The sequence below is a fragment of the Drosophila pseudoobscura genome, chromosome X, assembly GCF_009870125.1.
Source record: "Drosophila pseudoobscura strain MV-25-SWS-2005 chromosome X, UCI_Dpse_MV25, whole genome shotgun sequence".
NCBI classification, from domain to species: domain Eukaryota; kingdom Metazoa; phylum Arthropoda; class Insecta; order Diptera; family Drosophilidae; genus Drosophila; species Drosophila pseudoobscura.
The window spans coordinates 40011285-40023284 of NC_046683.1; the positions used below are offsets into that span (position 1 = coordinate 40011285).

The following is a 12000-nucleotide window of genomic DNA, read 5'->3' on the forward strand; positions in this document are numbered from 1 at the left end:
ACCAAACGAAAAATTGGCTTGGCCTTTGTTTTTGCTGCTGATGCTAATGCTGATGGTGTCCGCCTGCCAGGCAAGAATTTACTTTTACTTAGAGCAGTCGAAAGGCTTTGAATAATTGATGAAATCGTCCATGAATTGGCCAGTCATGCACTTTAAGCTGATGCACACACCACACGTACACTGTGCATGTCGAGAGTCTTGTGTCCTGGGTCCCTGAGTACCTGGGTCCTGGGTCCTGGGAGGACCTTGCACGCACATATGTAAATCAGTTGTGGAAGGAGTCAGTAGGGCCAAGGCCACCTGCAGGGAAAGTCACTTTAAGATGAGAACTAGATCTTCCAGGAATGAGCTCTGGGAATCGGGGTCGGGTCTCCTATGCCCATTCGCCTCATCGCCCCAGCTTATTTGGCACTAATTTATCCGTTTTGTAGTCCATAACTCAAGTCTCAATCTTTTGTTTAAATAAGAATGAACTCAGACAGGGGACAAGGGCCTAAGGCAGACAGACAGCGGACAGCGGACACCGGACAGCGGAGAGCGGAGAGCTGGGAGGAGGAACTTCTACTGGTTACTGGCTACTGGTTACTGGTCTACGGTGTTGTCTAACTGCAGCAGCAGCAAGCACCATCATCAGCATGATTAATTGATGAAAATCCCTTTTACCATGCAGGATAATAAATTACAATACATGGACGTACACGGACGCGGACGGACACGGTTGGACACAGGTGCGGCAGCACGGGGCGGACGTGCAGCATGTGCCGCAAATAGCCGACAGGAAGAGGCGGCATATGGGGCAGGCTTTGATTTGGCACGCAGCATGCATATGCATGAAAGTGTGCTGCTCTGCTCTCTGTCTGTCTGTCTTTCTGTGGCTCTCTCTATACACGGAATTAAGCTCTACGGTGGAGGCGGCGGCATCCGTTGCCGTATCCATTCCACGGGCCAGGACGGCGCTGACGCGTTGCCTGCTTTCCAAATTAGCTTAATTTCATTTAAAAGGATACAGCGTTGCAGCAAAAGAGTGAAAGAGAGAAATGGCGAAATGAGAGGGCAAGGGTATGGCTGGGCATGTTTGATATGAGGGAAACCGGAAAAAGCCGAGAAAATGCTATCTGAGCCAGACGATGCAACCCCTCGTGCTTGGCCTTTGACAATGAATGGCTGATGGAATGTGGGGCACACATGCCGGGACGGAGGAAGAGGGCATCAGATAGTCATCAGACACTGCCACACTGGCACTTTTTCCCCCGCACTTCCTGTTCCAGGTCTCTATGTCTGTGTCTGTGTATGTGTCTGTGTCTGTGTGTTTATAATTCATTAGTTTGCTAAATATATTTCCGAGCTTAATTGGGTAGTAAAGCACACGGACTAAGCTCATAAAGCAGAGCCAGCAAGGCAAACAGCAACAGCAACAGCAACAGCAACGGCAACGGCAAGCGGCAACAGCGGCGAGTCCTTGACGAGGTCTGATTAAGCCAGTCGGAAGGAAGGAAAAGCCATAGCCGGCGAAATGTGGCAAATGAGCAGGAATTCACACTCACACTGCGGATCCATACGTGTGCATGTACGTGTGTGTGTGTGAGTGTGTGTGTTCATTTTGCGCAAATTGCTAACCAGATTGCCTCCTTTAAAAGGATATAGAAAAGCAACCCAACCAGCAGAGAGCAAAACAAGTGGGGTCACATCCTTTAAGTAAGCAGCAAATTTGCAACATTTTGCAAATGCAATACTTGACTCCAGTTTTGGTTTTTCATTAACATTCATCCATTTCCGTGAGTCCCACAAGCAACCTTTTATCTGTTATATTTATGTGTTTTATATAATCAGGCGACCTGCACCGTTCAACAGTGATTTTTATCCAAAAGAAGCCTCTTCCTTCTTCAGCTTTCCAGATTTTTGATCCTTTTCATGAAGCTTAGTTTCAAAAATCGTTCCCGATGCTCGCTATCACCTGTCAGTTTCTTACGAATCATAAAGCTATTTAATAATACAGTAGACTTCTTGGCTTGGAAGACTCTTATTAAGAAAATCCCCTTCTGCAAGTCCTCTTTAATGCCCATATCACTGTTGGAGACGAAATTTAATTTGCAAAACGTGTCTGCACTTCGGGTTATATCATAGTACAATTTTTACAACGATCCTGAGGCTCGTTATTATATTAACACGATCTTCCTTACACTAGCTCCACCTTAGCTTAACTTAATACAAAAAATCTCCATTTAATATATGGCTTTTTCATTAGTTTATAGAAAGTTTATAGAAACTTATTTAAAAAAATTTTTTATTTCGATTGGTCAAACTACTAGAAAACTTTATAATAAAAATGTATGTCTGAAAAAATATATTTCCTCTCAGTCATGCTACGGTTTTCGCAAATTATTGCAATTACGATTTCGCAAAACGCGTACGAATTGTAACCCATGTGCTCCTGTCTTGCAATATTTCGCAATCGATAGTGTTTCATTCCCAAATTGTTGTTTGATATTTCACATAATAAAGAAATGTGTTTTTCTTTTTGAAATTGAAATTGAATTGCCTTCGTTGTGGCAATCGCAGTATATAAAATCAAAAGAATATGGAAAATTTGTGAAAGAACAAACAACATCTGTAACACAGGTCAAATAACTAACTAACTATTGATATCGAGGGAACTATTGATAATTTTCAAGGGAAATTCGCAATTTGCTGTTGTTTTGCTTTATTTAGCTGAAGTAAAATTTGAGGTGTCATTAGAAATACGTATTTTGAATATATTAAGATCTAAAAGTTTACATTTTCGAATAATATAAAATCAAAACATCAGCAAATATGTTTATTTTTTCCGCTCATAAAAATGATGTTATGATCAAAAAGTTAAAATCAAAAAGTACATATGTTCTATGTGCAATTTATTAGTAATTTATTAGCTCATAAGCAACCGGTTTTAAATCATACAAAAATCTTTCAATTTGTGTCAGTTGTGTCTTATGGTTCCTGGAAAGGCCTCGAGATCCCCATTGCTGGCAAAAATACTGGTTCATGTGAGAAAGAAAGACCCTTTTAATCCGGGTATAGAGCCAAAAAAGGATCCTAAAAAAACGACAAATACCAGCAGAGTTACATCTTGCTTGACTGCAAGGTATGAGGCAAAGCAAATTCATTATGCAAAAAAGCACTGAAGTTGGCCCAGAGAATATTTGGGGTGAAGAAACTAAAGAACAATAAAGATCTTTGGGGTATCCTACATTATTCGTGGATCAGTATCCCAAGGGTAAGATGCGGAAATTCGGCGAACTTTAATGCCGAGATATTTTTAAAACCAAATACTTTCAAACAATATACTCAAAAGAGGTTTCGGTTTTCAATTTTACAAAATAAGTCAAAGATCCGCCCAAAAGTTCGCTAAAGATTTTTAACATTTCGCATAACTATTTCATAGTTTTCCAACCGCTACAGAAGCTATTGAAGGTACCTTGACAATCAAAGGAAATGTAAATACGTTTGTTTGTATGTATACTCATAAAATGATCTGAAAGAAGCAATAGAAAGATTCTGTCAGTCTCGTATAAGAGCATATGTATGGTATATTGTGAATTAGTACATATTTCATGTGATGTCTATGCTGAATCGATACTTAGAGGTTGAAATGTCTTTCAAATCACGAGTAATACATGAATATTTTTTTGATTTCCAGCTGGATAACTAAATTTTTTACAGCAAATGTTCAACAAACGATCCCCCATCCGAGCAGAGTTCTATTGGACATGACGACTGCTCTTCTCATAAATGTTATTCCGTTCTCCGTTCCTCTGTTCCTCCGTTCTTCGTTCTAGAAACCACCGCCCACTCAGCTCCATTCTGTCCCATTCATGCGGCGACGAGCGAAAAGCTGTAAATGATAAAAGCTTATCTGGCAAATGTTACGTCGACAGCCGGTCCGCCGACAGCTGACTGCCAGCGACCTTTGTCCGGTGCTACTAAGTGGAGGGCAGGGGGCTCGGTTGTGTGGGGGCTATGGTGGGGCTGTGGGTTGTGGATCGGATCGTTATGTGAACCGGTTTCGGGTAAGCACAAGATCAGACAAGTAATTAGTCCAAGACCAAGCCGAGTCCAAGATCTACAGTGGACGAGAAATACGTAGCTCTCCAATGACTCTCCCTCTCTGATGTCTCTCAGGTTGGGTTTTTATTTGTTTTTCTCAGAAATGCTCCCATTTCCATGAGCACTGCACCTATGATTCTTCGTCAATGTAAACTTATGAAGAAATCCGTTGCGAAAATGAATTGAAATTCAGTAAAGCAGCAGAAAGCAATCCGAGACGAGACGAAAAAGAAAAACAGAATTGCTTATTCCGCAAACGCAGCAATCGATCGGGAAGCTTGAGTGCTGATCGCTGACGCTGCGGCTTTGTTCTTAATTTTTCATCTAGTATTTGTACTTGTTGTTTCTCTGGGTTGCCAGTCGGTGCCCCGGTCGGTTGCTAAACAGAGAAAACAGCAACAGAACCCGACGTGCGTTTTGGCGATATGATATTTACACATACAATATTGGTTATGGCCATATAAAGCAGGGTCTCCGATAAGATAGCGGAGCCCCGAGCAATCGGAAATGAGTAGAACAGAATGTTTAAGGCAAATTTATAATGTATAGTCGACTCTATCTATAGCCATGACTATCCCTGTGGCTATCCGTGTGACTATCCCTTCGATTCGTGGCTTTAACATTCGGCTGGACATTTTATCGTGAATCATTCACTCACACCTGAACGTAAGTACGCGGCAGAAGCGGATGCATGGGAAACTTTGTACTTTGCCTCACACACACACACTCACACACATGCGGACACATATTGAGGCAGTGGCAGTGGCGAAATCTGTTCCGTGCCCCCGAAGTGTGAAATGATGTCACTGTCGGCTGATTGAACAAAGCACGAGCCGCGATCGCACAGTGGGCTCAAAAACGGAAAAATACATATAAGAACATTTTTAGAAATATGAAATGCAGGGAAAGGAGAGAGAAGATTTCATTTAAGATTTTCTATTGGTTGATGTCTATTTTCTGGTAAACTAAATCCTTCTCTCATTGATCTAACTTTCACATATCAGTCCATTCGTAATTGATAAACCAATCATTGAAATGGAAATCATTGAATCGATAAGACAATTGATGTAGCTCCCTGGACGTTACTGAATCCTGGGAGTGATCCAATTAATGATCTACACTTCGAATGGGCTCAAACCACTGTACTCTGGTCCCGCCAGCAATCGTTTCGCTGTGGGGCTTCATTTCGTGGCGACAAGTCGGATTCATTCACTCGCCGAAGCGCACTCGAAACGGGCACAGACGGGCTCCAATCTCGAACCCAGAACCAGAACGCAGCCCCAGTCCCAATCCGCGATCACCGATCCACGATCCACTGCCAGCATGAACCAGTACGCACTGATGGCCGTGTGCCTGATGGCCGCCCTGGGGGCCATCCTGCTCGAGGTCCAGGCCAACCCCAGCCCCGCTGTAGCGACTCCCCAGCTGAGTCCCAGTCAGCTGGGCGGACTCTCGGCCCAGTTCCTGCCACCGGAATACCGCAACACAAACATCAGCGTGGGTGAGTTATATGACGGACCAGAGGCATGCGGATCGTGTTGTTAATCAGAAACTGTATGTTCACAGAGGACCTTAAGCGGATGTACCGGGAGAAGTGCAAGAAGGTGACGGGAGCGGAGAATGCGACCTTCTACCAGGAGATCGAGAAGGCGGCGGCCAAAATGAGCGCCTGCATCAGCGGCGTGGCCAATCTGACTGCCCTCCAGGCGGAGATGGAAGAGGCCAAGCCTTTGGGCGAGCTGGATACCGTCTTCCACAAGTACTGCCTGCGGGCGCCCGAGGCTGAGGCTTGCGTCAAGGAGTTCAACGAGAAGATGCAGGTGTGCCTTACCAGCGAGGAGAAGCGCCAGCAGGAGACAATAGCGAGAATTGGAGCATCCCTCCTGGGCTTTGCCTGCTCGAGGGGTGGCGACCAGATCGCTCTGTTCGTGGCCGAACAAGGACCGGAGTGCCTGGAGGCCAACAAGGATGCAATCAGCAACTGCCTGAACCGCTCCTTCCACCAGTACATCCCCAAGGACGGCCAAGTAGCCGACCTCATGAGTCGCCCCGAGCTGCTCTTCTCGCCCACCCACTGCGTCGATCTGCAGAGCTTCGAGGCCTGCGTCCTCCACCACCTGGAGCAGTGCTCCGAGATCACCCCCGCCAATGTCGTCCAGTCCATCTTCCGCTTCGTGAAGAACGAGACGGACTGCCAGGCCTATATGGAGGCGCGCGCTAACGAGCGGCCCGTCCTCCTTGCCGCCCGCAGCAACAGCACTGGTGGCGGTGCCAGCGACCTCTCCACCTCCACCACCCTGCTGGGTTCCCTGGTTCTAGGCCTCACATCCCTTCTTATCCGCCACTGAGGAGCCAGAATACCACCATTAGCACCCCATTCCCCTCCCGCTATAAGTACATATCCGCGGACCGATAAAGAAATCTTTTATAGTATTTCGGCGAACTTCAACGTCAGCCCCTCCTTAGTGGTTATATTTTGTATTTTTTTTTATTTCTTTCTGTTTGGTCAGTCAGCGATTGCGATAACGATAGCGATAACGGGTGGCCGGATAATGGTTCCCCTGCATATGTGCTACCACCTTATTATGTATTACTTTTTTTTTTCTACCGTAGTGAGTATTGAGAGTATTGGTACCATATAATTTAATGTCTCTTAAGGAATTGCTCATAATAAACGAGAGATTACTGAAAACAGGCACGCTTGGCTCTCAATCGGAGGACTGTCCAAGGTTGTTGCGGCGTCGGACACATATCGAATGATCGGTGGAATTTGAGAATGGTTTTTGAAAGTTTACTCTTCTCCAAGAGAATTCTCAGCCCTGCAATCGTTCTTTCCTTGGAGGCTGGAAAACTAAAAGATTATCAGCTGTAAAAGAGTCCATAAGCGAACGGACATCATTCTGGGCGAATGAAACGAACAGGGATCATACCTCACGGCTGATTCTGAATGAATTCTTCTCAAATTTCATTGACGGAAAGATGAGCGAAAGTGAAAGGAATTTGGGGTGAAAGGCAGCGTTATGCTGAAACAATCTCTGTAAAAAAACATTCCATGAAGTATTTTGGTGCGTTCCAATCCATTTTGTTACCATTTAACATTAATGAAAAAGTGCATTTAAATTTGCGCACCGCTTCCGATTTCCGACTTGGACTGACGCATATCTGTCCATATGTACATATGTACATATGTATGTATGAATCACGCGAGCGGTCACCCTCTTTTTAGTTTACTTGTCTGATAAGATACCCGTGCAGCCCCTACTCTTGTACGAATCCCAAGAGCCTACTTTCGCTGATCGATGGTGCGTGCGCTTCCCCCTCGAGCTTATCATGGGAAAAAAGCTTTCACGAGCAGCCCCATATGGTGGACGAAGCCATAGATCCAAGGCATACTCACGGGCTGAGCTTTGGCACAGTGGGTGTCTGTCTCGGCTCTCCGTTCGACAGAACGTGGTATCAGGTGATAACGCGTGGTGTGCCACAATAATAGCCACACAACATAATCGTAAATGAGGTGCTTATCGTTGTCATAAATGTGTGCTAATGAGCGGGCTTAGACTTGAGTAATTAAGGGGAATCTGTGGCCAAGTACGAGTATAATACCATGTGCTCTAATCGCTCCTGCAGAAAAGAGTTATCAGATTGTTTTAAGTGGGCGAGAGAGAAAGAGTGGCTGTCCGGAGGTTAAATTGTTGCTTCCCATAACATTTTTTGGGTAGCCATTATGAGTCAGTCATCGTATTGGCTTGTGTGGAAATTTCGGCATTTCAGCCATACAAAAATGTTTCAATTACTGTAATTTTTGGTATCAAAATTGTAAATGAGAATCATAAATTAATCAATGTTTAAAGCACACTGAAGTGTTTAATTTTGCCACATCTTATCCAAAACAAACAAGGGAGAACGTTGAGCACTCTCTCTGAATACTAGGCGCACATAAGGACGAACATACGGACAAACAGACTCGGCTATTGATGCTGGTCAGGAATATATATACTTTGCGAGCTCAGATACGCTTCCTTTTACAAATCTAATATACCCCTATACTCTTTTTGCGCATCGGGTATAAAAATGGAGAGATATACATAGATAGAAAATAGTACATAGCTTCTTCTTCTGCGCGAATAGAATGTATGGAAAGCTTGCCAATTTGCGTGCAGATAAAGTCCTCATGGAGTGCTCACAGAAATCTCACCCAATCAATCAAATTACAATTTAGATAAAGAACACGAGAGTAAAAATAGAATGCAATGATTGATTATTGGGTCTGTACTTGATAGTAGGATAGAAAATAGATGTGTAATATGTTTGAACATATTTCAGACTTCATTCGATTGACATAGCCATGGCATTCCCTACTAAAGCGATGTGATATGTGCTCGGAGTGAGAGTGCCGCAGATCTCGCACCTCGACTCGATTAGATAAAGGCCTACGGCAGCTTCTAATTAAAGTTCTTCGAGCCGGAACTCCCCAACACATTCGTAGTATAATCAATCGCTAATCATTATCACAGCACCCAAAAAACAGTAGTGAGTTGAGTGTGATGGATGAGGTGTCAATGGAATAACCAGACATAGCACCACAATTAGGCCCCCAAGAAAGTGCATTCTTTCACGTCTTTTGAGGGCGAGACATCGCTTGGAAAATCACTTTATTATTTGGCTGAGGGGCTTCAGACTTCTGAGCTACTGAGTATAGGTGTTTGAGCAAGAACTATAACTACGAAAAAAAATACACAATAATGCTAAAACTATTTCTGGTGTGTTAGGACTATTTCTTAGCGACGGGCACTGGGGGATGCAGCATCATCTGTTGCTGCTGCTGCTGCTCCAGGTCCGACTCCTGCTCCTCGACCAGGGCCTCTTCTAGCGCCGACTGCTCCTCTGCATCGTTGCTCTGGCCCTGGACGTCGTCCAGGTGCAGCCACACCTGCTCCACGGCTGCGCGCAGGGCCTCGGCATACCTCCAGGCACTGCGATCCTCGACCAGCTCGGAGAGCTCGTATTTTTTATCCGGCTCCCGGTAGTGCTGCATCTGGGCCACCGAGATGTCGACGGTGCGCGGATTGCAGGCCCCCGAGAGCCACTTGAGCGTAAAGTGGTTGTGCAGGGTCAGGGAGTAGCGAGTGTTGTGGAAGCACTTTGTGGCACGTCCGGGCAGCGAGTGGTTGCGATGCCGCAACGTGTGCTGCAGCACGTACAGCTCGCCGGCCTCCTGCTCCTCGTGGTTGTGCGCCTCGGGCACCACTCGCGTGAAGTAGGCATTGATCATACACAACGAGGTAAAGCTGCCGGCGCATTTCCCACCCTTGGCCTTCTCTATCTTGTGGGCTCGCTCCACCACATCCTGCCATGTGCGCTGCTCGCCCAGCGGCATGATCACCTCGTCGACGTCCACATTGAGTAGGTAGTCGTGCCGGTACATGTTGCGGTAGAAGCAGTCGTTGTAGGGTATCAGCTCGTTCAGTCGCTTCACCAGCCGGCGCTGCTGCAGCAGCATGTGCTGGTAGTGGCGCAGCCGGGGCATACCGTTGGCCAGGGTCAGGGGCCGCAGCTCGAGGTATCCCGTCCGCTGGTAGTAGTCCAGGACCCGCTGCACTGCCGGATGAACGTCGTACATGTATGCATAAACCCGCGAGGCGCCCAGCAGTCGCTGCAGCTCAAACCACTCGATCAGGCGCTCCGAGAGGTCCACATACGGAAAGTCGAAGCCCTTGAGGCATACCCCGAAGCTCAGCAGACCTTTGGCGTTGGTCGCCGTGCTGTTAGAAATGGAAGTAGAGCTGCTGCTCGGTCGCTGCTTGGGCAGCTCAAAGTGCACCCTCAGGGAGTTGCTGGCCTTGTCGCAAGGCTCGACCACCAGGGACACGGTGCTGGGCAGGGAGTCCAGGATATTTGGGGGCAGTTCTTTGGGTACCGGACAGCTCAGCAGATGCGGATAGCTAAGCTGCGGCGTGTGGCCCCAGTTCTTGACCCATACGCTGACGAACTCGCTGACCTTCACGAAGATAGGCTCCCGGCGGCCCTTGTACCACAGCTGGCAGTGGGTGGGCGGAAAGTCGTTTCCGATCTGATTGGCCGTGGCCAGTACTCGCACTATGCGGCTCTTCACGGCCGCCCGCTGGTCCAGGTATGCAGCATATAGGCGGAAGGTCACGTTCCCGTTGAGGAAGGTCTGCCAGTAAATGTTGTGCAGATGCAGGTCGAGCGGATCCGGGTAGGGGGCACATGTGGCGTTCACCTTGTAGCCCAATGGCTTGGCGGAGCGATACCACAGGCCGTAGTCCACCTCGGGCAGCTCCTGCTCCAGCTGCCGCACCAGGGCCTCATCGATGGGCTCCTCCACGTCCTGCACTGGCGGCGGTGTGGCCTTTGGTTCCTTCCGGGCAACGTCGGCGGCCCGGGTCGGTACCAGGAGCTGGTCCGAGCGTTGCAGCGTGTTCAGGAGCAGCAGCAGGGCAAACAGGGCCGCCGACACCAGCAGCGTGAGTCTGAGAAATCCACTTCTTGTTGACATTATGCTCGAGAGCATACTGACAAATGCCTACAGAGACACCCGCCCCATGCGGCACAACGGCACAATGACGAGCACCTCGGAGAGAGACCGAGTTAGGCGACAATCTAATCACGCAAATGGGGCGATAACTACAGTGCTCTACGAACAATATGTATTATCAACGAGCATGACCAAAAACAACGGCCACAACATGGCCACTACCTTCAACAGAATTCTCAATTAGCAGTTATTAGTGCAACCCAATCCGATCCATCGTTATCCCCAAATCCAAGGGGCTGTCCAGTCCGACATTGGTTCCCATTCAAAATGCGTTCCCTGAGAGAATTTTTCTATAAGGCTGCACTCCAAGCGGAGCTGTGTGTATTTCTCTGATGGAATAATAATGGGAAATTAAGGGAAAATTAAGAGGAATCGCAGAGTTTGGGCTCACCAATATATTTGGTAGTCTGGTAGTCCTTTGAACCTGTGAGTCCTGGCAGGCAAAAGGCTAATCCCTTGTCAGGGATTTTGCTAATGAAACGATCAAATATGCATGAGCCGGACACACACACACACATGGCTTAGTCGGAGTAGGAGTTTGGAAAACTTAATTTTTGTGAAAATTGTTTCCTCAAAAACTACGCAAAACTAGACCCTGGTCTCCCTTTCCCCTTTCCTCTCCCCTTCCTCCTTCCTCCCAAGGGGATCGTAAACGGTTTTGTTTTGTTTCTCTCTGCTGCTGCTCGCCTTATTATTTTTTGTATATTTTTTACGATTATAACTTTTTGCGTGTTTCCTTGCGCTGGTCATTTTTGCAAGTAATTTAAAAATAATTTGATGTTGCTCTGGTGGCTGGTTGGATGATGGGGCTGGTCTCCTCCCTCACTCCCTGACTCTCTGAATGTGTGGCTGGGTGGTTGGTTGGTGGGGTGGCTGCTGCCTTGGGGCGAAGTTTGCTTTATTGACATTGTCACCCCGGCTCGTGACAATGAAAGAGCGCACCTGACGGAAGAGGATGAGCTGCACAGAAACGACAACATCACCGACAACGACAGGATAATAAAATTGTGAAACAACTTTTTAATGAGAAACACTTTTTGCACATTGCACTGCCCATCAGCATGAGGATGCGGATGGCAATGGCACTAGCGATGGCGATGGCTCTGGATCTGAATCTGGAGATGAGTCAGTAGTTGGTAAATTGTTGAACCCTGATGATGATGAGCCTGATGATGGGAATGGAATGAGTTTATACCTACGGCTCCGCATAGCTGCTGCTGGACTTTCACTTGTTGCGTCCCTCTAGCCCCACGCAATCGATACACCAGGACACCATTTCGCGGGACACTTGGCAGCAAGCGGAAAAAACTTTTGTGCCACCAGACTATCGACGCCATCAGGGCTCAGAGCGGGGCCACGCC

At 47.0% G+C, this 12000-nt stretch overlaps 2 protein-coding genes across 2 annotated transcripts; one reads left to right on the top strand and one right to left on the bottom strand.

The window, feature by feature from the left end:
• Positions 1-5275: 5275 nt before the first annotated feature.
• LOC4816077 (27 kDa hemolymph protein) lies at positions 5276-6779 on the top strand. The gene is made up of 2 exons (XM_001355434.4): positions 5276-5584; positions 5650-6779. Exons 1-2 carry the CDS (start codon positions 5407-5409, stop codon positions 6429-6431), a joined length of 960 nt encoding a protein of 319 aa, XP_001355470.4. The 5' UTR covers positions 5276-5406; the 3' UTR covers positions 6432-6779.
• A 1921-nt stretch (positions 6780-8700) lies between these two features.
• On the bottom strand, positions 8701-10656 carry LOC4815963 (uncharacterized). Its single transcript, XM_001355433.4, has one exon. It carries the CDS (start codon positions 10613-10615, stop codon positions 8855-8857), a length of 1761 nt encoding a protein of 586 aa, XP_001355469.4. The 5' UTR covers positions 10616-10656; the 3' UTR covers positions 8701-8854.
• Between the last annotated feature and the right edge of the window lie 1344 nt (positions 10657-12000).